Source organism: Cornus florida, unplaced genomic scaffold (genome assembly GCF_030987335.1).
Source record: "Cornus florida cultivar Cherokee Brave unplaced genomic scaffold, ASM3098733v1 CherokeeBrave_3.0.0_Hap2_Chr09, whole genome shotgun sequence".
NCBI lineage: Eukaryota > Viridiplantae > Streptophyta > Magnoliopsida > Cornales > Cornaceae > Cornus > Cornus florida.
This window is the reverse complement of record NW_026775579.1, coordinates 94,356,044-94,382,200: the sequence shown is the minus strand read 5'-3', so window position 1 is coordinate 94,382,200 and position 26,157 is coordinate 94,356,044. Positions and strand designations below refer to the sequence as shown.

The window sequence follows — 26,157 nt, the reverse complement described above, 5'->3', positions numbered from 1 at the left end:
CGGGACCTTTCGACCTCGAAATCTGTCCAGTTTGAGGAGGATCCTGACTCACTACTGTCTGATTGCTCCCTTTCTTCTTCTATCCTTGATGATTGGGAGGGTGATGCTGGTTCTATACCTGATGGGGATTTGGGTTTAGTTCAATGGGAAAACATCGAGCAAGCAGTGAACTTGGCTGTTCCTTTGGCTGTTGTTCGTCCGGAGGAGGATTGGATGAGAGGTCCTTCTGTTTCTGAAGAGTTGAATGATTTGGAGGAGGAGTGGGTGAGGGAGAATGGGATGGATGTGGGTTCTCAGTTGGGTGTTTCTTTTGAGGGTAAGGAGGATGAGGCGATGCGGTTGTTTCAGGAAGTTCTCAATTCTCAACTCCAGGAGAAGGTGGGAGATAGGGGAAGTTGGGGAAGAAGACAGGATGGGGTGGGTGATTTGGTGTTGCAAAATCCCACTGGTTTTATCACATATGAAAGGAGGAATAGGGGATCTAAGGAGAGTGATGGTGGAAGGAGGGGAGGGCTTTCTAATTCTGTTGTTTCCCTATGAAGCTACAAATCCTTTCTTGGAATGTCCCGGGTCTTAATGACTCGGTTAGAAGAAAAGTGGTGAAGTCGGTTATTCGTAAATGGGGAGGTCATGTGGTGTGTTTGCAAGAAACTAAACTCGCTTCGGCGTCGGATAGGTTGGTGCGTAGTGTTTGGGGTGGGAGATTTGTGGAGTGGATTGTTTTGGATGCTATTGGCTCTTCGGGTGGCATCTTGATCATGTGGGATAACAGATGGGTGTCTAAGGTGGATTCTCTTGTTGGGAGATTTTCTGTTTCTTGTGTGTTTTCCTTGGTGGAGGATGGTGTTCCTTGGGTTTTTTCTAGTGTTTACGGGCCTATAGAGGATAGTGTGTGTCATCTGCTTTGGGAGGAATTGGGGGAGATTCGAAGATGATGGATGCTTCCTTGGTGTGTTGGAGGAGACTTCAATGTTGTTCGATCTCCTTTTGAGAGGTCGACGGGGGGTAGATGGACTTCTGATATGGAGCTTTTCTCGGAATTCATTGATGAGTGTAGGTTGATTGATTTGCCTCTGGAGGGAGGGCCTTTTACTTGGTCCAGTGGACGTTCTCCCCCCACTCTCTCTCGGCTTAACAGGTTCCTTATGTCTGGGGAGTGGGAGGAGATGTTTTCTAATGTTGTGCAAGCTACTTTGGCTCGTCCTATTTCTGACCATGTTCCGTTGATGCTGGATTGTGGCGGGTTGCGGAGTAGACGCTCTCCATTTAGATTTGAGAATATGTGGCTTAGGGCTGAGGGTTTCTTGGAAAGGGTCCGTTTTTGGTGGGAGGGGTTCGGGGTGTTAGGCACCCCAAGTCATTCGTTTGCAAGTCATTTGCGTCGTTTGAAAGGAAGCATTAAGATTTGGAACAAAGAGGTCTTCGGGAATCTTGTGTGGAGGAAAAATCGGGTTCTGGCTGAGATCGCTGATATTGATAGGATGGAAGGTCAAGGGGATCTGGCAGATGCTTTGAAGGTTAGGAGGGCGGAGTGTAAGGCGGAGTTTGCTGAGATTGCGATCATGGAGGAGATCTCGTGGAGACAAAAGTCTAGAGCTTTGTGGCTCGAGGAGGGGGATAGTAACACGAAATTTTTTCATAGATTGGCCAATGCTCATAAAAGGGGCAACCATATAGGGAGGATTCATGTGGAAGGGGTGCTTCTTTGCAAGGAGGAGGATATCTGTAAGGGCATTTCAGAGTTCTACAAGAAGTTGTTTACTGAGTCTGTTTAGTGGAGACCTTTGCTTGAAGGGCTTCAGTTTGCCTCTATTTCTGGTGAGGACTGCTCGGGTCTGGAGGTGCCCTTCTCTGAAGAGGAAGTTCTTATTGCTATGAAGAGTTGCAACGGGGATAAAGCCCCGGGTCCTGATGGTTTTACCATGAGATTTCTTTTGGAGTGTTGGGAGGTGGTTATAGGGGAGGTGATGGGTTCTTTTCATGCTTTCCACGCTCAGGGCTCTTTTGAGAAGAGCTTGAATGCCACTTTCATTTCTCTCATTCCGAAGGGGGGGGGGGGGGGGGGGGGAGGGATTTTCGCTCTATTAGTTTGGTGGGGTGTTTCTATAAGTTGATTGCCAAGGTCCTTGCTTCAAGGCTTCGGAAAGTCCTGGATGGCGTCGTCTTTTAATTCTCAGAATGCATTTGTGGGAGGTCGTTAGATTTTGGACTCAGTTCTTATTGCTAGTGAGAGTGTGGACTTCCGCTTGCGTAGTGGGGTTCCGGGAGTTTTGTGTAAGCTTGACCTGGAGAAGGCTTATGACCATGTGAGTTGGAGCTTCCTTCTTTACCTGATGGAGAGGATGGGGTTTGGGGATCGGTGGAGGAGATGGATCTATTTTTGTATTTTCAGTGCTCGCTTTTCGATTCTTGTGAATGGTGCTCCTACCGGTTTTTTCTCTAGCTCGAGGGGTTTGAGACAAGGGGCTCCGCTTTCCCCTTTCTTGTTCCTTTTTGTGATGGAGGCCTTTAGCAGATTGATGAGCAAGGCTACTGAGTTGGGGTTTTTGAGAGGCTTTCGGGTGGGCAGGGATGCTGCTCCCCAGTTGGAGGTCTCTCATTTGATGTTTGCCGATGACACTTTGGTTCTTTGTGATGCGAATGCGTCCCAGCTTTGTTATCTGAGGTGTGTCCTGATCTGGTTCCAAGTTGTTTCTGGCCTTAAGGTGAATGTGGGCAAAAGCATTTTGGTGCCGGTGGGAGAGGTTCCTGAGATTGAGTTTTTTGCTGATATTCTTGGTTGTCGTACTGGCTCTTTTCCCATTTCTTACTTAGGGATGCCTTTGGGGCCCCATCAAGATGTGTTGGGGTTTGGGATCCTGTGGTGGATAGATTTGAGAAGAGGTTGGCGGGTTGGAAGAAGCAGTATCTCTCCAAGGGAGGTCGGGTCACTCTGATTAAGAGCACCCTTTCTTGCCTTCCTACTTATTTTATCTCTCTGTTTCAGATTCCCTCTTCAGTTGCGGAAATGATTAAGAGATTGCAGTGTAATTTTCTGTGGGGGGGTAGAGGCGAAGAGTTTAAGTTTCATCTGGTTTGTTGGGATCAGGTGTGCAGGCCAATTCGTTTTGGTGGTTTGGGTCTTAGAAGACTGGTGCCTTTCAATAAGGCTCTTCTTGGTAAATGGTTGTGGAGATTTGGGGTGGAGAGGCATTGGCTTTGGAGGAGGGTCGTTGCTTGTCGTTTTGGGGAGTCTAGAGGAGGGTGGTGTTCTCTGGAGGTGCGTGGCCCTCGGGGTGTGGGGGTTTGGAAAGTCATTCGGAAGGGATGGGATGAGTTTTCCAAACACGTTCGTTTTCGAATCAGGGATGGTAGGAGGATCAGTTTTTGGGAGGATGTGTGGTGTGGGGATTCTCCTCTCGCCATCTCTTTTCCTCATCTTTTTAGGATTGCTACGGATAGGCAGGTCATGGTGGTTAACTGTTATCATCTTCATAGTGGGACTCTTGTTCGGGATGTTCTATTCAGGCGGTTGTTTCAGGATTGGGAGATTGAGGAGGCCATTCGTTTTTTGGAGTTGTTGTATCGCCAGAGGATTGTGGATGGGGTTTTTGATTGTTGGTCCTGGGTTGCAACCTCTCATGGGCACTTTGAGGTTAGATCCTTTTTCAGATGCCTCACGGATGTTACTAGAGCTCGCTTCCCTTGGAAGGCTGTTTGGCGCTCTAAGGCTCCTCTCAAGGTGGGTTTTTTTTGCTTGGATTGCTGTTTTGGGAAGGATCTTAACCCAGGATAATTTGAGAAGGCGAAATTAGGTGGTGGTCAATCGTTGCTATTTGTGTCTTCGGGATGAGGAAACTGTGGATCACCTTCTCCTCCATTGCACCATGGTTAGAGACTGCTGGAATTTGATGTTTGGCTTGTTTGGGATTCTTTGGGTTATGCTTGGATCCGTTAGAGGGTTGATTGAGGCTTGGAGAGGTTGCCATGTGGGGCCTCACATTCTGGATGCTTGGAGGGCTACGCCTCTTTGTGTGTGGTGGTGTATTTGGCTCGAGAGGAATAGAAGATATTTTGATGGGAAAGAGTTGTCGATTTCTACTCTTAAATTCTCTATTATTTCCACCCTTTTTTGTTGGGTTTCTGAGAGAGATCATTGATCTTTAGAGGAAATTGTTGATTTTTTGGCCTCTTTGAAGGCTTAAAGGTCATTGGTGGCTTTGTGTATATCAATCTTCAGGGCTTCGCTCCCTTTTTGAGCGCTTTTATAAAATTTTCTTACTTATCAAAAAAAAACAAGTAATGTTTTTGAAGGAATTTTTTTTTTTTTTTCTTGACTTTTTTGTTACATATCAGAGCAAAATAGCCAACCAAAGGAAGAAAATAAAAAAAGAGAGAGGTGACATTGTCAAACTTATACTTGAGGAGTTAAATAGCCTTAATGGGTTACTAAAATCGTTCTGCCTAGATCAGTTACTAAAATTGTTTTTTTTTGATTTTTTGTTTTTTGTTTCCTTCAAGAAGTTGTATAGTTAAAAGAAGACTTGAAGTACTTATGAGAAAAAAAAAAAAGAATGAAGACTTGAAGAATTATTGTAGAGACACAATGACAAGAAAATCTTTAACATAATTGAATCAATTAGGACATATAAGTGGACAATATTATTTGGTTAAAAAGGAGTATAAGAATAACAATCTAAAGTTGTACTATACGATCCAGAGGATTGGGAATTGAGTGGGGATTCCATGACTTCAACAATCCTATAGGGATTTCAAAATAGTTCTTTCCTCTAGGGATTCTTGTGGGATCGAGATCTATTCTGTTTTCTTAGATCATGATTGTAGGTTTATAACATCCGGATTGAGATTTTAAGAACCATGATTGAGACATGCTAATTGTAGTCATTGATCAAAGTTATGACCAGGTCCGAGACTGGGCTGGTGTGGGATTTCGGATATGCCAAAAAAACGTGTCTGAATATTTTTTCTTTTGCACACGCGGCACACGCCAGGGAAAGTCACGGACACGTGTCTGAGTAAAATAGGATTTTTAAATGTTTTTCGAAAAAGATGGGTTAAAATATAAAGTATATGAAAATTTTGAAAAGTTTCAATAATATGGAGGTCAATCTATAGAAAATAGAGAGTTTTTTACATGTTATTTATTAAACAATTTTATTAACTTGATCTTTCATAGTTATTACTTGTTTGAAATTGTAAAAGATTATGAAGAGAAAATGGTAAATTATTTGCTCTCTATCCTTTTTTTTCTTTTGTTTTTGTGATCTTCTTCCTATCACAAACCTCTTTGTTCCTTTACTAGTTCTCTGTCTTTTATTATCAACAAAAAGCTATTTGTTTTCCTCAATAACACCTTAGTTTCCTTATTTATTCTTTCTTTAACTGATTCTCTCTCTCTCCTAATAGAATTCTCTTCCCTTTTTTTTCAATAAAACCTTAATTTTTGAAAGAGTTTAGAAATTCTACTTGATTCAATTCTCTCTCTCTCTCTCTCTCTCTTTTTTTTTTTTTTTTACCCCATTCTTTATGCAATTGTAATATTTTGTAAAGGAAGTTTAGAAATTATACTGTCCATTCTCTCTCCTCTCTCTCTCCCTCTCTCTTCTTAAATGAGAGAATTGTTGTTGTAATTCATTAATTATTGTGAGATGGGATTTTTTATTCTTAATTTGATGAAAAGTAATATTAGTCTTATAATATTTTTTTATCAGGTAAGTACTCACATGCACATTGCCCACGCCAAGGCTCGAACCCCTCCCCTCCTCTTTGAGGATAGGGAGGTTATACTATTGGGCTAATGACCCATTGGTAATATTCGTCTTATAATATATTATCACATATATAAAAATGATATATTTATAATTTGCCATATCCCCATCCTGTTTGTATCCTAATTGTTTTGATTTGCTGTGTCGCCATGTCCGTGTCATGTCGTATCCGTGTCGTATATCTGTATCCGTAGCCGTGTCCTGTATCCGTATCCGTATCCGTATCCGTATCCATGCTTCTTAGGCATTGAATACATGATACGTCTTCCTTCTTAGGTTGAAGAGGATTACTATACGACCAATTTCATTGCCTAAGATTACTTATCAAAAACTTTAATTGCCTAAGATTAAAAGTACAATAATTTTCCATGTTTAAATGATTGAGTTTTTACATTTATAACACAGACACACATGGATAGAGTTGCATGTTGACGACTAACAAGTACGTGCCACATTGTGAGAAACTACTTAGAGTAGTCCTATAACGGCAAGAGTCATTCAAACAACTTTCATTTAACAACCAATAACCACCACTTGTTATATTCTTGAGCGTTCTTGTTTAAACAAACCAATTCTGCCACATAAGCTTCCTTATGTTGCTGCATATGCTGCCATATATCCTGGATATCTATTACCTTTTGGATATGAACACCTTTTCTATGGCATGCTTTATATTTAATTTTTCAAATCAAAATTTTGTGCAACGATGATTGAATTTCTGTAAAATTCAGTTGGCCATGTTATGTTTCTTGATGCAAGTATTTTTTCACTCTTTCAGGAAATATGGCTCTTCAGAAATATTTTCCCTCTGGTGATGCTCCTTCTGTCAATATGAAAATGTTGAGTTTTTCTAATAAGGCAATTGAGAAAGGTCAACTTGCAGATCCAGAGATGAGTCCTACAGAGGCTGATGTGGATATTGATCTGAGAGAGGTTTATTTTCTGATTATGCATTTCCTATCTGCCGGGCCATGTCACAGGACTTATGGACAGTTTTGGAATGAACTTCTTGAACACCAACTTTTACCTAGAAGATATCATGCTTGGTATTCCAGGAGTGGGAGACATAGCGGGGACGAAAATGATGATGGCCTGTCTTTCCCATTAAGTTACAATAAGTTGGTAGAGAGGTATTTAATATGCTTTATGTATTTCTTAGGATCATATATGTTTTTGACGGGTGTTGCATTGCTGTTCTTTTAGTTTTTTACTGTACTAACTAATCATCAAAACTAAGGACATGAGTAATGATTGGGATCGGTTTCACTTTTCATCATAAATTAGCAGAAGATATTGCCTTGAACAAAGCTGAATTTATTATATAAAAGTCCAGGATTACTCGAGTTAACTTCGTTTTATTTTTGTAAGAAATATATTTGATTGATTACTGTTTTCATTTATATATTTATAGGTATCCTCACATTGAAAAGGATCATGTGGTAAAGCTTCTGAAGCAACTGATACTGAGTGCGGCTGCTCCGTCACAAAGCTTGGTTGGTGGGGATGCTTTAAATGCTGCTGCAGTTCCTACTCTTTTGGGAACTGGGTCATTTTCTCTTCTGGGCTGTATGTGACAATTTTTTTAATAATATATTGACTTTTGAGCTATGCTTATATTGACATGTAATACCTCTGATGCCGGTATAGTAAATTTTTGATGGTGACTGACAAAATAAGAACTGCCCATATAGAGAGGAGAAAAATAAAGAAATGATTGAAAGGACTCAATAGAACTGTTTTTATTCGATTTATGCAACAATATTTATATACCGTTTTATGTTTCTACTGTTCTTTTAGAGTGATAAAGAGAGTTTCCAGTGTCCAATCTTGTTATTATTATTTCTTCCACATTCTTCTACCTTTGATATGTTCTCTTTCCCTCCATCCCTGCTTTCTCTCCTTTCTTCCCATCCAGATGATCAAAATAAGAACAATAATGAAGTCAAACCTCCACCTTCTTACATGCGTTGGCCTCATATGCAAGCTGATCAGGTGCGTGGATTAAGTTTGAGGGAAATTGGTGGTGGCTTCGCAAGGCACCATCGTGCACCATCTATCCGCGCAGCATGCTATGCTATTGCAAAACCATCTACTATGGTGCAGAAGATGCAAAACATTAAGAAGCTTAGGGGACACCGGGATGCTGTCTATTGTGGTAAGATTTCCCTGCACTGCAATCCCTGTTTAAGTTGAAGTCAACTTCTTGGTCAATTTTGTAATATGATTGCTAGAAATCATAGCAGGAAAGGTAATCTACTACTAAACTGCTTTTCTTTATTACCTTGGTTATTTTAGATTCTTTGTTCACATATAGCTTTCATACTACCAGAAATGTCCAAGGGAAGGTGATGTTTCCAACAACTTATCAAAAACAAAAAATAAATAAATAACAAGAAGTAATATAAGAAGAATTTCGCTTCCTATCTTGGTTCTACATGAAATTTGACCTTCCTTTGTGGGAACTGCTTAAGAATGTCTAAGCGCATCTAGAATTTTATTTTGGTTCCATATTCTTTTTATTTTATTTTTATGTTTTTTTGAAAAATGAAATTTTACATTTCTTCGTGGGAACTGCTTAAGAATGCCTAAGAACATCCAGATTCAAAAACTTGTATTTTTTTTCCTTCCTTTTTTTGGGGAGTATGCCTTTTGCTTTTTGGTCGAATTTCACAATTCACACTTTGACCTTGCCTTCTGTTCATATGTCCCATTCATGGTCTAATATATTTTCCTTTTATTGCTGTAAATTAAGGGATCACTAGTCTAATTGGACTAGAAGAACCAAATTTAACTCTTTTGTTTTTTTGTTTCCAATTGTACCTCCAGTTCGATAAAATCATATTTTAGTCAACTTGCCATTCTTTTTTATCCCTTGACGTCGATAGGCTTAAATGAATGATTCTTAGGCAATCCCGTCCTGGCGCAATTGGAAATGAAAGGCCTAAGGAAGTTCAGTTGGCCGATGAACCATTTTAGTTACTTCTTATCCCCTGGTGCCATGACATCCATGATTGTATTGGCTTTATATTTTGTGTGTTGTGCGGGTTAATATTAAATCCGTAATTATATCTGAAAGCTGTGTACCTGTCTCCATGCTTCCATAAAAAAAGAATATGGTTAGGTGAAGGTTGTATCATCTTGTTTGGTGCTTTTCTACTCAATGCTTGTTTGTCATGCATTTAGCTCACCCTGTGCATTTTTCCCCCCCAATTATTGATCTCAATTCCTGTCCTCCATTTCTCAACATCTGTGTTTAGAGATTGATGTCATTGAACTATTTTAAATTTTGATTGTATGCAGCTATATTTGATCGATCAGGAAGATATGTTATTACTGGTTCTGATGATCGCCTTGTAAAGATCTGGTCAATGGAAACCGCATATTGCTTGGCTAGCTGTCGTGGACATGAAGTGAGTAAAATTTGGCCATCATATACGCGTCCATCTGTTGCTGTTTCTTTCTTTCTTTTAATCCAATTGTCTTCTTATCACCTTGTACACTTGAAGGGTGACATTACTGACTTAGCTGTGACTTCCAACAACGCTTTAGTGGCTTCTGCTTCAAATGACTGTATCATTCGAGTTGTAAGATCTCTTCCTAATTGAATTGTCAGATGTTTTGCTCTGATGCTTATTGACTGTACGCTTCTCTTGATGGTTTATGACAGTGGCGGTTACCTGATGGTCTGCCGATTTCAGTTTTGCGTGGGCATACAAAAGCTGTTACTGCCATTGCGTTTAGTCCTAGACCAGGCTCTGCATACCAACTTTTATCGTAAGGCTGACTCATTTTGTTTTTTCTTTCAGAGTCTGTTGACCTTATATAGATATTTTGGTTTGTTGTGGAATTGTTTTGTTTTATGAATCTGTCTTGTTATTGATGTGAAGAATTGAATCCTTTTCTGGGGGCACTTTATAGCAAAGTAGATGCAGTTAGAATGGAGAAGATATATATATATATATTTTTCAAGATATAGTAAGCTTGTGTGTATTAAAATATTTTCTCTTCTGTCTGCAAGCATTTAGATCTTCTGGTACAGTGAAAGGGTTATTCTGTTTTGCTAGATAAATTTGCAAACATATTGGTTGAAGATGATTTTGAAGTACGGTTGTATCCCATCAGGCAAAAAATCATAATTGTTACTAAATTTGTAATGATATTCCAATTTGTTTTTTTCCCTCTCTGGAGTTCTTGTCCACATAGACAGAATTAAAAGTATGGGTCTTGTGTTATACCCTTCGAATGACATCTTAATAACAATTAACATTAGATGAAAATTATAGTTGGTCTGGGCTTTTAAGTTCCAATTTATATGTTTGTTAGTCCATAAGATGCTAAATTTATGGGCATTCAACCTTAACATTGGTCCAAATGATTCAATGCAACTTTTAATTTGTATTGCAGAATTATTATTATTTTTTTAAATTTATAGTAAAAATATTATTCCGTATATACTTTCTTTTTTAATAAGTTGTCAATGAGTCCTCTTTATTATCATTCTAGGTTAAAATGAAAAAAAGAAAAAAAAGAAAACCTGAACTATTATACCGATTCAGAATGAATCAGACCCATAATTCACCAAATCAGTTTTTTATTTTTATTTTTATTTTTATTTTTTTATTAAAACTCTCTTCCCGTCTAATTGACCTTACAATTTCCTCCTCTTCTCTTCAATTTGTTGTTGGCACCAGAGTTGAGGTGGATCGGGAATAAAAAGAGAGGGAGGTGGATTGGAGAGAGAGATGGAGAATTTGTTGGGGCAGTGGTGCGGCAGATGGTTGTTATAAAGGCCAAGAGAAACGTGTAAGAGAGAGAGAGAGAGAGAGAGAGAGAGAAGGGTGCTGGTGGAGAGGTGATGGAGGTGGAGACACTGAGAGAGGGTGGTCTTGATGGTTGTGGGGGAAGAAGAAGAATAATTTATATTTTATATATGTGTGTGTGTAATGTTGGTGCTGAAAATAAAGAGATGAGGTTAGGTGAGTTGTGTTCTGATTGGTTGTTGAGATTTCTTACTTCCACATCATCCACTTAAGTGGATAATTGCCGAAATAGCATCGTTTTGATTAGGGGTAAAATTGTCTTTTAACTAGTCTGTTAACGGCGGCAGCTGACAGGTATGACCTTAAGTGTAAAATTTCATTCTCAGTAGTTCAGGGGGATTTTTCACAAAAGGAAACAACAATTCAGGGTTTTTTTATTTTACCCTTATTTATATTCTGTGATTAAGCTGTCTGTTTTATTTATTTATTTATTATTTAATTTTTGGTTGTATAATTATCTATTTAGATGCATATTTGATCAGTTCAGATCTTCATTTTCTAACATACTTAATGACCGTCGTCTTTACTTTTATATGCCTTTTGCTTCTTAATTTACTTTGCAGTTTTAATGTATTATTTATAGGTCATCTGATGATGGGACATGTAGGATATGGGATGCTAGGTACTCCCATATCAGTCCACGTATATATGTTCCAAGACCTCCTGATTCCATAGCTGGTTGGTCGCTACTTTTATGTTAATTCATTTTTGATTGACGTGTTTTCATGGGTGAAATGAGTTTATTTAGGAATTGTGAAATGCCTGCAGGAAAGAACAATGGTCCATCTTCAAGTACTGCTCAGCAGAGCCATCAAATTTTTTGTTGTGCATTTAATGCTAATGGAACAGTCTTTGTCACTGGTAGCTCAGACACTCTTGCAAGGGTACATCTGATTATATGTTCTTAAACTAATCTATTTATGCATACTGTTTCCAACACCTTCATCCTGTTTTTTGTCTTATTTAAAATAGTGATATTATATATATATATATATATATATATTTGGCAGTCAGTTATTTTTTTTAATTGGATTGTATTAGATTTCAGAGAGAAATTTAACCATATATTCAGATGTTTTTTTTTTATCCTGATAGAGAGCTAGTTACTTGCAGGTGTGGAGTGCTTGTAGATCGAACGCAGATGACGCACAGCAACCAAATCACGAGATGGATGTTCTAGCTGGGCATGAAAATGATGTCAATTATGTGCAATTCAGGTCAGTCTGTCCCATCTGTCTCGACCAGTATTCAGTATTGCATGCTAATAAATGTTGTTGCTTCATGATGCAGTGGCTGTGCTGTGGCAGCTAGATTTTCTATGGCTGACACCTCGAAGGAAGAGAATATTCCAAAGTTCAAAAATACGTGGTGAGTTTGTGCTTTTCCCAACTCAAGTTAGACGATACATGTTCTATCTCTTCTTAATTGGTACTTGTGTAGAAATCTAATTGATTTTCTTTAGTTGCTTTGTACTCAATCGGGGCACTTTGATGTACTCTCTGCTGTTTCAGGTTTACTCATGACAATATAGTTACCTGTTCTCGCGATGGCAGTGCAATCATTTGGATTCCAAGGTCACGTAGATCGCATGTGAGCTCTTCTTCCATATCCTCTTTCTCTGTCATTTTTGTATTGTTCTTGTAATTTTTTGTATGCACACGATAAAGTTAAGTGAATTTCATTAAACTCGATTTCTCCTTTTTCAACTAAAATAGTTGTCCTTTCCTTCTTTAAGGGAAAGGTTGGACGTTGGACACGAGCATATCATCTGAAAGTTCCACCGCCACCAATGCCACCTCAACCTCCAAGAGGAGGTCCACGGCAAAGAATTCTTCCAACTCCTCGGGGTGTTAATATGATTGTATGGAGCCTAGACAACCGCTTTGTCCTTGCTGCTATCATGGGTAAGTTGCTTTATGTTATACACATATACATACAACTTTCTGTAAAAATGTGTATTGACATAAAGAGAAGTTTCCTTCCAAAATATATGGTACATTTTTTCCCTGAATATATATGGTGCATTTCAAACGTATATATATGTTGGTTCTCATATTTCGGTACTCCTTAATTTCAAGTGTCTTGGATCTCCCATAGCTTTCATATATAAATGTGTTTTGACCTAGTTTTTTGTAGGGTTAATTCCACTTACACCCCCTGACGTTTGGCAATATTCCACTTACACCCCTTCTACGTTTCGATATTCCACCTACCTCCCCTCTTTGTGACAGCTGTTTACTTTACTAATAGACATGTGTGAGTTTACAATTTTGCCCATCAATTATATATTAATATTTTTATAAAAATTTAGAGTTGAATCAAAAAGACAAAAACACCCTTATTGATACTCTCTATTTCTGTCTCTATAATCTATATACACAAACAAATATATACACATGACACACTATATAAGTAAATCTCTGATGTGGCCATGGAAGAAAAGCTCTTGCATGCCCAGATCGGTAGGTCATGAAAACTGTGGGTTCAGTTCGGCCCCTTGACCTCAAGGCGGATGACAACTGTGGGTTCAGGTTGCGACAACTGTGATTTCTGTCTCCGGCGAGGATTTTCTTGTAGCAGTTACATCTCCGGCGAAGATTGAATCAGAGCTGCCAAAGCTCTTTTCACTAAATTGCCTTCAACTGTTCCCATACGGAACAGCGAATTTGTCATTGCTGACCTCCGAGCATTCATCTGTCGCCAACACCATCGAAATGGGTTTCCCTTTTTTTGATGTGTGAAATTGCAGAGATGGGTTATATGAACTTTGGCGATTGGGGATGAGCTTTAATTCGCTGTGGCAGAGGAGTATGGAGACGGTGCTTGGTGGGTGTTGGCCAGAGTTGGTCGGTGACGATGTGGAGGACGGCGGTGAGGCGACTGAATCGTCCAGTGAAACGGAAGGTCCAAAATGGCGATTGCGCTGTCGGTGGATACTCACTGTCTCCGCCGGCGTCTCTGATGATGATTGCGCTGACAGTGGACGCGGTGACACAAATATCGACAGGCTACCGCATTTCTCATGAACATGGATGCTGCCGTCAAATTGCAGGAATATTTTGGGATTTCAGTGACCGGAAAGAAACTGCCTCTTCCTCCTGTCACTAGAGATGGTGGTTCTGTCCACCATTTATGGCGTCCACCGTCAGAAAAAAAGAGAAGGCATTGTTGGTGTCCACTGTCAGAAAAAAAAAAAATGAAAAAAAGAGAGGGTTTGTAAGGCCTCAAACAAGAACATTACATAAATCCAAATAATTGGCAACAGCGTCATGGTTCAACAACCAGAAGACAAGTGCACATGAGTGGCAATCCATCCTTTGCTTATGACATAGATAATGATGATGATAACGATACCAATTAAAACAATTAACAAAAATAAATTGATGCAATTAAACCATCACCAAGAGTGGAGGCATGGACAGGTTTGACAAAGAAGGGAAGGGTGGTATTGTACATTTAAGTTAATAAGTTGAAGGTAGTTTTGTTGTGTATTGGTCAATGAGGTTAAAGATGTCATTTTAGGCATTAGAAGGGCAAAATTGACCTTCTTACAATTTTATCATGCTGAAATCAGCACACACCGTCAGTTGCTTAACAGCAGGGGGTAATTTGCTACGCAAACCAAAACCTCAAGGGAAGTAGGTGGAATATTGAAACCTAGAGGGGGTGTAAGTGAGATATTGTCAAATGTCAGGGGGTGTTGGTTTCTTTAATAATTTTTTGTTCTTAACAAAAGAACATTTGAAGATGTGATTGTAGTTTGATTTATTACTAACATTTAAGTGTGCCTACAATCTTTCATGCTAGAAAGCATTTACATCTTGTAAATTTGTTAATACTTCTATTCTGAATCTTTTTCTTGAACCGTCAACCTTCAGACTGCATCTATAAACCTAATGCTCAGGGTAAAGTATTTATGGATTGCAGCACTATGAAAATTTATAAGGTGACTAAAATGAATATATCAGCATGGGCCAAAAAGAAAATGTATAGTAATTTAACAAGTGGAATTGCAGGCCAGAAACAAGCTAACTGGTTAGTAAATGGGCTAAGTATGGATACAAATGGTCCAATGGGAGCGAGAATTTCCAGAACAATTGGAACATTTCGAATCTGAGCAGAAGAGCTGTTTTCAAGTAGTGATCGATCAATTATGTACTAATCAATATTCGATTGATTGGTATGAGGTTATTGTCAAAAAAGATTTGTCAAAGCCACTTTGCTTCTTTTTGTCCAAGTCAATTTTTTTTTGGTCCAAGTTGCTTTTCTTTTTGTCTAACTCACCCCCTTTTTCTTTGTGAGATTCGGGAATATCCCCATTCATAGGCCTGAGATCTACATCAATTAATTGTAAGGTCCGAATGATCAACTCTGCAATCAGTTTTTAGAATTAATAGGTCTTCAAATCGTTCATTTGAAAAATTAGAAACCCTCCTTGTTGGACGATCATGATACTTAAGATGGAAGTGCAACAATCAGTACTCACATACAACAATTCTAGCAGTCAAAATGTATGTTTGTTTCATTTGGATGAAACACTAAATTTATGTTATTTCGTTTTATGTTGCAAGTATGTCCAAGCCATTTGAAAACACTTATTTTTCATCGATGTCTCGACCCTTGTAACTTCTCCTTTTCGAGATTCCAGAGCATCATTGGTCGTTGTATGGAAATTTTGTATGATTGCCCTAATGTGGTTCATTTTTCGTTTTGAGAAAAACTCACGTCTTTGAATGTAAGATGACTTTTGCTACCCCCCGTCAGAAAATATGGACTCTTTTGGTTTTACTTTGGGGTGTTTTAGAGTTCGAATTTGTATTGTTTTAAGCCTGGAAGACCATCTTTGGCTCAAGCATCTTTGCTTCTTTTTTAATCAAGCAGTGATCTTCTTGTCCTATCAACAAGTTATATCCATTTGACATAAGTAGGAAACTGTGGTGGCTCTACAGAAGGCTATTTTTTAAAGTACCAACATTGACCTTGTTCTTAGTTGTATTTTGTTGGTGAACCTCCTTACATTATATTGACCTGATAAGCTATTCTGGTTTTTGTTGAAAGGGAAATAAAATCGTATCCCATCTGTCTGTCTAGTTGATGAAAATTTTGGGGGAAAAAAATAAAATCGTCTAGTTGATGAGAGAGAGAGAGAGAGAGAGAGAGATTCAACAATGCATGCCACCACGAACGACTTCTGGTACTTTTAAGAAGGATTGTGTTTTGGTGTTGTCCTGCAAAGGTAGCGTTGATAATTAGGACCATGACTTCGTAAATCTATAACCTAAGATTTTTAGCTCTAGTAGGAGGAGAATGGCCAGCGAGTAGACAACCTTTTCAATTATAGTGCCTTTACTGTTTAATTACGTTTTATTATTGTGGAAACTGAAGAGGAAGAGAGAGAGAGAGAGAGAGAGAGAGAGAGAACGATGGAGGCTACAAAAATGTTTTTCATTATCTGTCTTGAGCCCTAATACATAAGGATCTTATATATAAGAGGAAAAATTACCTATTTACACACTTGCCTCACATATTATAGAGAATTACAGAATACCCCCAAATATACATAATTACATTCTAACACTCCCCCTCAAGCTAGAGAATATATATCATATAATCCTAGCTTGGAACAAATAATCTTCAACCTGTGATGACCTAGAGCTTTAGTAAACGTATCAGCTAGTTGGTCTTTAGACTTCACAAATGGAGTAGTGATATTCCCAGTCAGTCTCTTCTCTCGAATGAAGTGACAATCAACTTCAATATGCTCGGTCCTCTCATGGAACACAGGATTGGATGCAATGTGAATGGCTACTTGGTTATCACAGAATAATGGAATAGGGGATTTGACTGTCAACCCAAGTTCCTCCAGAAAATGTTGTATCGAAGTCAACTTAGTAGTGGTATGAGCCATTGCCTTGTAATCACAATATCATCCACATACACCACAAGAAGAATGAAACCAGCTTTGGTGTGCTGGTGAAATACCGAGTGATTTGTCTGGCATCTGTTAAGACTAAATGCTAATGTTGCCTCAGAGAATTTTCCGAACCAAGCCCTCGGAGATTGTTTCAGCCCATACAGCGCCTTCCTAAGGCGACCAACAGTATGGCGATACTCTCCCTAAGCAATGAGCAACAAACCCAGGTGGTTGCTTCATATAAACTTCTTCAGTTCAGTCACCATGTAAGAAGGCATTTTTCACATCTAATTGAAATAACGGCCAGTTACAATTGGCAGCAATGGAGATGGGGACTCTATTAGAAGAGATCTTAGCAACAGGAGAAAATGTCTCATCATAATCAATACCATAGGTTTGAGTGTACCCTTTCGCCACAAGACGAGCTTTCAACCACTCAATAAACCCATAATGAAGGTATTTAACAGTGTAGACCCACTTACAACCAGCCGTTTTGGAGCCCGGAGGTAAGGGAACAAGATCCCATGTTTGATTACGGCGAAGGCCATCCATTTGGACCATTTCATCTACCATGGCTTGGCGCCAATCTTAATTAGAGAGCATCCTGCAGAGCCTTGGGAACAAAGGTAGTAGACACTTGGGATAAAAAAACATGATAAAGACGATGAAACATTACTGTAAGAGATAGAGTTAGAAATGGGATATGCAGTAACACACGACCGAGAACCCTTACGGAGAGCAATAGGCAAATCATCAGGCATAGTAGATTGTGTCGGATCCAACGACTCCAAAGGAGGTGGAGGGAGCGAAGTAGGCGGTCGGGGTCGCCAAGTATAAACGTGCAATGGGATGACGGAGCGTGGAGGATCGGGAGTAGGGAATAGAGAGGGAAGAGTTGGCAAAGGTGGGTCAGGAGTAATATCAAGAGGAGGACTAGAATTAAAAATATGGGATATACTTGGAAAAGGTGACATCGGCATTAGTGAAATATTGTTGAAAATGAGGACTGTAGCAACGATTTGAGTGCGAGAATACCTAAGAAAAACACACTTAGTGGCACGAGAGTCGAGTTTGTCAAGACCGGGTCCAAGGTTATGGACATAACAAACACAACCAAAGATTCGAGGAGGAAGATTAAACGACGCTGAACTGGGAAATAGGATAGAATGAGGAGATTCCCTTGTAACACCGACGAGGGCATCCAATTAATAAGATGACAGGCCATAAGAACAGCATCACTCCAAAATCGTTTGGGAACATGCATATGGAATAAAAAGGCACGACACACTTCCAAGAGATAACGATTTTTACGTTCAACTACTCCATTTTGTTGTGGAGTATAGTGCAAGACGATTGATGAATGATGCATTTGGCATGAAAATAAGTCTCAATAGGGTCTGAGAAATATTCTTTGGGATTGTCAGAACGTAAAACTTTAATGGAACACCCAAATTGAGTTTTAATTTCTTTCCGGAATATTTGAAAAATAGAAAATAACTCGGAACGATTTTTCATTAAAAACAACCAAGTCATATGAGAATGATCGTCAACAAATGTCACAAAATAACGAAATCCATTAATAGAAATATGTTTGATTGGTTCCCATACATCTGAATGAACTAACTGGAAAGGACTAGCGACACGATTATTAACTTAAGGTTTGAAGGACACACGACAATGCTTACTAAGCTGACATGCTTCACAAGACATGGACTCAACACGACTAAGACCGGGGACTTGACGTTGCAAAATTAATAATGATGGGTGGCCGAGACGACAATGCCACTGGAAAGAAGACAAAGATGATTGAAGAGCCGTGAGAGATGGTTTAAAATCAAAGTAATATAAGCCACCTACTTTATGTGGCATACCAATCTTCTTCTTCGTCGTGAGATCCTGAAAAATACAACATGTGGGATAAAATGTAACGGAGTAATGAAGAGATTTAGTAATTTTACTAATAGACGTCAAATTAAAAGGAAATTGAGGAACATATAATACAAAGGAGAGGGACATAGAAGAGGTGAGATTAGTGGTTCATAAACCCGAAACTTTAGTTGATGAGCCATTAGCAAGAGTAACACTTTGAGATAAAGGAGCAGAATGAAAATCAGATAAGAGATGAGAACTACCAGTCATGTGATCGGATGCTCTAAAGTCAAGAATCCAGGGACTCTGACGAGAGGACAAGAGACATGCAGGTACACTACCTGTTTGGGCAAAGGAAACCATTGAAGATGAGGTGGAAGTCCGTTGTTGGGACATAAGCTGAGCATACTCATCGCGGGGAATCGTGACCATGGAAGGCTCAACAACCAAGTGTGAAGCAGTTGGTGTGGCAGATAAAGAAGAATCCCCTTCAATAGAGGTCACTTGATGTGCAAAGGTAGAAGGTATCGGTTTCCTATGAAAAGCCCAACAGTAATTGACAATATGATTAGTAAGACCGCAGTGAGTACAGAGTCTCGAGTCTCTACCTTTGCCATGATGACATCCACATCCACGGCCACGACCATGACCACAGGTAAAACAACCGCCACCTCCACGAGAAGAATGAAAGCCACCTTGGGAGACAATTAATGCAGAATGTTCACTGCTAGGAGGAGCAGTGACATCACTTGAAGCACCCCCTGAAGCGCCACTAGATAGAGTAGTACGCTGGAGTCTGGAAAACATATCAGGAAGAGAGGGAAGTGTAGAGCTACCCAAAATCTGTGCTCGAACGGGTTCATACTCTCCTGTAAGAACACGAATAACATTAAAATCCTCACGTTGTTGTTTCATACTCTTCACATCAGAGGTGATGGGCTGATACAAGTTCATTTCTTCACAAATTCCCATTGCTCGTGAGAAGTATTCTTCTAGATTTTGAGTACCCCGCTTAAGGTCAAAGTATTGTCTGCACACCTCATAAATTTTGGTGATATTACCAGTACCCGAATATAACTGTTGGAGACGGTTCCATATCTCCTTGGCAGTGTCCAAATACAATAAGTTGGAGCTAATATTGGGTTCAATACAATTCAACATTAAAGAAATAATCTGAGCATCCCTTTGTTCCCATGAATTGAAATCAACATCACAGTCTTTAGGTTTATCCTTGTCCAAATGAGTGCTGAAGCCTTTGGCTTTCAGGAAAATTGCTAATTGCTACTGACTTGGCCATAATACGTAATCCTTGCCATTGAGCTTTGCTAAAGTCATGGGAGGATTGAAGGAAGCAGAGGAAGAAAGCAAGTCTGAACTGGTGGCCATACCGAATCAGTAACCCAGAAGAGAAGAATAGAAGCTGACACAAAAATAATTAGCAGACCTGAAAAAGATTGGGCGAATATGTATTCGGGTATTCGGGCCGAATCTGTATTTGGGTCAAATTTGGGCCACCGGGTCGAATTTATATTCGGTGTAGGTGTACGCTCGGTCAGGATAGGCTAAACTGGTTTGAGACAACACAGACCAGTAGCCAAACACCCCACAATTACTTCTTCTTTACCGAACTCTGCAACTTCGCCAGAAAGGAAAACGGCAACCTGACCTACGAACCGAGTCTCGTGAAGCTAGCAACACCTTCACTGATGTATGAACCAAGATGACGATCTGTGATGAAGATGGTGACACAACACAGGGCGACGAAAGCAAGGAACTCCGCCGATAGTAGAGAATTAGGTCGTGACACGATGAAGATTTGGAAAGCTGGGTTGAATATCGGGTAACTGAAGAAAGCAGGTTCCAGTAGAACTGGTTTGGGCTAGCTTACTCCTGTAGCCAAATAGAGCTGTTCTTCCTCCCAAACGTTGCCGATGACGCCGGGACCAATTCTGCAACTCTACAGGTGACGGCAAAGACTGCAAATCGACCACCGACTACAAATCAATCTATAAAGAAGAATAAAAGGTTGGTCGCGATCGTGACTTGGCTGACGATGACACACTCGCGACAACAAGAACACAACCACCCAGCAATCAACACACAGAAAGAGGAAAAAGTGAGTCCTAAGAAAATCCGGTGAAAGAACCGATGAATCTTCACGAATGGGAGCTCTGTAACTCTCCAAGCGAATTCGCAGATGGGAACTCTGTAGCCTCTGCGACTCTCCAAGTAATCACACCCACAAGCTAGTTCGGTGGCAACAACAATGGTCGAATCATTGCTCACTTCTTTGTCCTCTGATACCATATAGAAACTGAGGAGGAAGAGAGAGAGAGAGAGAGAGAGAGAGAGAGAGAGAGAGAGAGAGAGAGAGAGAGAGAGAGAGAGAGAGAGCGATGGAGGCTACAAAAATGTTTTTCATTATCTGTCTCAAGCCCTAATACATAAGGAGCTTATATACAAGAGGAAGAATCACCTATTTACACACTGGCCTCACATATTATAGAGAATTACAAAATACCCCCAAATATACATAATTACATTCTAACAATTATCTGACAGGTAATGGGGTAACATTGCATTCACTGTTTAATTACATTTCAGTATTTTTCTCAGGTTACCCTTTCCTCTTTCTGCATGTATAGGCCCTGGACAAAATGTTTGCAGATTTTATATTTGTATATGCTAAAATTTATGTACATAAATATATATTTTTTACACAGTACGTTTTCTGGAACTTGTGTTTGAGAACCTAAGTTTGGTTCTTTTATAAATGTTGCAATGTGACCCTTTTTTCTTTTCTTTTCTTTTCATTTGCTCAGATTGCAGAATATGTGTCTGGAATGCTGTTGATGGTAGCCTGGTACATTCTTTGACGGGTCATAGTGCATCTGTAAGTGGTTGAAATGTTCAATATTTTCTACTGTTTCTATTTAATTTTCCTAGAAAGGATGAGAGAAGATGTTTTGTTTTATTGTGTAGTCGTTTTTTTACAAGATATGATGACTTGACATCTTGAGTATGTCTTGCTTAACTTTAGTTCACTATTCTGTGGTTATTTCTGTCGAGACTGACAAATATCCGGTGGATGGTCCTTTACATTTTGTATCAGTTTCTATGGTAATGCTTGTTATTTTTATAGTTGTCACAATTTCCATCTTTCTTAGAGTTGTCAATTAACCTTCTTTAGTTGCTAATAAGTCGCCCAAGTCATTAGAATCAGAAATTGTTTACCAAAATGGCCGCCTTATAATTTTCTTGTCCACTTTTCTATCTGACAACTTTAATTGGTACTCAACTCATTATAACTTGTTGACAAGATCCATTTGGTTTTTGTGATTCATCATTGTGACGTTAAAAAAAAATTTGGCCAGTTTTCCCTTGCGGGTCATGGACCTTGTTTAGTACTTTCTTGTAGCTCAGTATACAAGGGTGCTTAGGGTATGGAGTGGGACAATGAGGGAACACTGAAAATCGCCAGAAAGAGAGTGAGAGCGAAAGCTAGGGTTTTGGGGTGAAACTTGAATCTCCTAATTTTCACATAGTGAAATCTTTCGCCGGATCTTCACCGTGGACGTAGGCACAATGTGTGCCGAGCCATGTAAAACTTTGTGCTCTCTGTGTGGCGTGTTTACTTTTTCTATCATGATTCTTGTTTTGTTCTTGGTTTGCTGCTCTCGTCATAACAATCATCATCGTCCTTGCCATTTTCTAACATGAATGGGGTCAGCCACATGTCTCTTTTCCATTCTATTATATTATACTTCATGTCACTTCTTATATTTAATTTTTTGAAGTCATTTTTAATTACTTCATTTCATTTTAGTTTTGGTTGCCTTTGCTGACTCTTACCTTCGATGTAAACTAATGTTCCCTTTCTTACGAGCACTTCAGGATTAATAACAATAAAACATTAGCTAACCCCATTCCGTGTACCTAGGGTAGCCACACTACTCACTCGACGGGAAACATAAACACTATGCTTCAACACCTCTCATGAAGTTCACATCATAAACACAGTGCATACTTGAGCATATATAACATGTACTTCAAAACTTTAAACATATAACAAGTAGGCAAGTAAGCATGCTTCCAACATGTAAGATATATTAACATATAAGCACATAGTCAATACAAATCAATCCTCTACCCGTCCTAGGTAAACCCCTACCCATTGTCCTTATGTGCTTCTCCACCTGTTCCAACCAATTGTCCGGAGGTCTATGCTCTATATGGCCATACCACTTAACTCTATTCTTTTTTATTTTGTCACTAATAAGCGCTATTCCTAATCTCTCCGTCACTTTGATTAGTAAATTTATCTTTTCTAGTCACTCCTATCATGCACCTCAACATCCTCATTTCCATACAGCTAGCCTGTGTCCATTTGGTCCATCCTACTCCTATCTTACTTGTAATATTATCATCTATTTTCCCTTTTTTTTTTGTACTGCTGATCCTGAATATCGAAAATGATGATTTTGATTAATCTTATGGTCTTGGATTGCTACTGTTGTATTATTACCTTTCTAATCTTTATTAAATTTACATTTCATATATTCTATTTTAGTCTACTAATTTTTGTTTCTTTTGTTTCCAATCAATTTCTCCAAGTTTCTGATTTTGTTCCCAAGCCAGCCTTAGAAGTATCCAACAACACTGTGTCATCAACAAACAACGTGCACCATGGGATGTCTTCTTGTATATCGTCAATCCTCTAATCTAAGTACTGATCCTTGGTATGGTCCATATAAAAGAAAAAATGTTAGTTTCTCTACATACAACCCTAGTATTTGTATCCTTATACATATCTTTGATAATATTTATAAGATTTAAAGGGATTCATTTTCTTTGTAAAGTCCACCAAATGATATCCCTTGGAACTCTATCGTATACCTTCTCTAAGTTTATAAAAGCCATTTGTAGATCTGTTTGTTTACTTCTACATTATTCTATCAATTGCCTAAGTAAATAAATGGACTCCATAGTATATCTTCCTAGCTTAAATCCATATTTCCTTAGTCTTTGTTATATAACTCTTTCCCGCAATTTCATTGTATGACTTATTAATTTTAATTCCTCAATAATTATCACTATTTTGTACACTTTTATTTTTTTATATTGTTACAATTTTACTTTTCTCCATTTATTAGGCATGGTTCCTTCTTTTAGAATTTTATTGAATAAATTTGTTAGCCATTCAATTTATACGTTTCTTAGAGTTCTCCAAGCTTCTATTGGTATGTTGTTAGGTCCCACTGCTTTATTAATTACCACCCATCTTTTTAAGTGCATTCTCTATTTTTTAATTATTGATTCTATTTATCATTCCCATATTTTGTTCATCGCTTGTAATTTCTTCTTTAGAATGTTTCTCTTTTAAGAGTTACTGGCAATATTCTTTCCATCCATGTAATATGTACATCTCCTTAAGTAATATATTTTGATCCATAGTCTTAATGTATCTAACTTGATCCATGTCCCTAGTCAACCTATCTCTGCATCTTGCTAACTTATAAATATCTTTTTCACCTTCATTTGGTCTCTCAATTTTTCAGACACTAGTTAATGCATTTTCTTTAGTTTGATTAGCAATGGCAATTTTTGCTGGCAATACCATTGGTCCAACTTTTTGATACTTCTGTGGCAATAAAACTTTTATGATTGCCACATTACTCCATTAAATAGTTTTGTGGGGCGGATTGAGTATGTCAATCTACAATCATTTCTGCTGTCTTCATCTGGCTGTTAATAGGTGACAAGTACCTTCTATATTGTACTGATTCACCTTTATCTGTATGGTGCTGTTTGTCGTTATTTCTTAATTGTTGCTACAATTTTTTAACAATACCATACTTGGTGTATCTTTTTCAAGATAACCAAGTATACAGGATTCTCTTTGTTTTTAGCTGCATCTGACCTTATTGCTTGCATGTTTTGTAGACTTATGTTCTGGATGTTCATCCTTTCAACCCCCGAATAGCTATGAGTGCTGGTTATGATGGAAAAACAATAGTGTGGGATGTGAGTTTCCAAATTTGTAAAGCTACTTGGAGTTTTCACTATTTTTCATGTTTATTAATACTTTATTTTCATGTTCACTGAGTGTTCTCTCTCTCTCTCTCTCTCTCTCTCTATCCCACCAAATTAGATATGGGAAGGAACACCTATTCGGATATATGAAATTGGACGCTTCAAGTTGGTTGATGGAAAGTTTTCTCCGTAAGTTGGTGATACAGTTTCTCAGATTTAAATTCTCTCCTAAAATGGTTCATGCCATTTTGCATTCCTAATGATATGCTATTTTGTAATCTTCCATTTACTTTCGGTTGTCTGATAGTTTGATTCTTAGGTTTTATGGGCAATAACTCATCCAAAATAAAAAGAGGAATGAAAGGAAAAGAAACTGTACGGGATTTAAAAGTTATTAAATTTATTTTTACATACGTGAAGATATTGCCACATTACTCCATTAGAAAGTTCTAATTGCCATATTACTCCATTAAAAAGTTCTAAAAATTTATTGATTGCCTCGTTCAATAGGTATATAAATAATTTATATTTAAATTAGACGTCTCCACTCCGTATCTGTGTCCTGCCTTTTTAGAATTTGATGTGCTGGCGTATCCGTGTCGTGTCCGTGTCCTGTGTCTATATTCGTGCTTCTTAGGATAAGGCATATTACATAGCACCAAATAGATTAAATATTAGTATGCATCAGACCTTATGTCAAGCACTCCCTTGAGCTTGCCTACATACTTCATGTTGCCATCTGGCTTTGGTGGTGGAGAGATTAGAAAAGATTCAGAGATGCTTCTTGTGGAGCGGTATGGGGGTGGAGTTTATAACATCTGTGAGTTCGAAGACAGTTTGTTCCCCACTGTAGGGTGAAGTGAACTAGAAGACTGTTTAGTTGCCTAATCAGGCAAATGGTTCTGAGATTAGCTCTAGCATCTGATGGCTTGTGGAGAAGGGTGGGGTGATTATCAGTTCTTACATGGTTGGGCTGTGGAAGTATATATAGGATTAACTTCCGGAAAAAAAAAGTATATCAGGAATAGGAGTAAATATTTGTAAATCGTGTTAGCCTTAGAGTGAGATTCTTGCAAGATTTTTGGTTTGGGATATTGTCGATAAGCTAATTCCTGTGGATGTCTATTTACCGGGCTGTCCACCAAAACCGGAAGCAGTTATAGATGCTATAACAAAACTTCGTAAGAAAATATCTCAAGAAATCTATGAAGATAGAATTAGGTCTCACCAGGAGAATCGGTGTTTTACTACCAATCACAAGTTTCATGTTGGACGCAGTATTCATACTGGAAATTATAATCAAGGATTACTTTATCAACCACCATCTACTTCAGAGATCCTTCCTGAAACATTTTTCAAATACAAAAGTTCAGTATCTTCCCACGAATTAGTGAATTAGACAAGATTCATTTGTACAGAATAACAAGTAACGGGTCACTCTTCATAAATTTCATCGTCAATATGAACTACTTACACAAATAAAAATGCGGGAGAGATAAAAAAGATGCTGGGTCGTTTGTCTGCTTGGCTAGTCAAGCATGGGCTAATTCATAGATCTTTGGGCTTTGATTACCAAGGAATAGAGATTTTACAAATAAAGCCTGAGGATTGGCATTCCAATGCTGTCATTTTATATGTATATGGTTACAATTATCTACGCTCCCAATGTGCATATGATGTAGCACCAGGCGGGCTGTTAGCTAGTGTGTATCATCTTATGAGAATAGAGTATGGTATGGATCAACCGGAAGAG

The 26,157-nt window shown here is 38.6% G+C and overlaps 1 protein-coding gene across 1 annotated transcript in view; it reads left to right on the top strand.

The window, feature by feature from the left end:
- LOC132275342 (uncharacterized) overlaps positions 1–26,157 on the top strand; it is a 38,042-nt gene that overhangs the window by 5,163 nt on the left and 6,722 nt on the right. The window contains exons 3-17 of the mRNA XM_059776808.1: positions 6,547–6,898; positions 7,180–7,334; positions 7,684–7,923; positions 9,069–9,178; positions 9,275–9,352; positions 9,436–9,542; positions 11,172–11,266; positions 11,357–11,472; positions 11,702–11,805; positions 11,879–11,956; positions 12,100–12,178; positions 12,324–12,492; positions 21,194–21,264; positions 24,315–24,395; positions 24,523–24,593. Coding sequence (XP_059632791.1) covers positions 6,552–6,898; positions 7,180–7,334; positions 7,684–7,923; positions 9,069–9,178; positions 9,275–9,352; positions 9,436–9,542; positions 11,172–11,266; positions 11,357–11,472; positions 11,702–11,805; positions 11,879–11,956; positions 12,100–12,178; positions 12,324–12,492; positions 21,194–21,264; positions 24,315–24,395; positions 24,523–24,593 — 1,901 coding nt within the window. The 5' untranslated portion in view covers positions 6,547–6,551. The remainder of the gene's footprint in view (positions 1–6,546; positions 6,899–7,179; positions 7,335–7,683; positions 7,924–9,068; positions 9,179–9,274; positions 9,353–9,435; positions 9,543–11,171; positions 11,267–11,356; positions 11,473–11,701; positions 11,806–11,878; positions 11,957–12,099; positions 12,179–12,323; positions 12,493–21,193; positions 21,265–24,314; positions 24,396–24,522; positions 24,594–26,157) is intronic.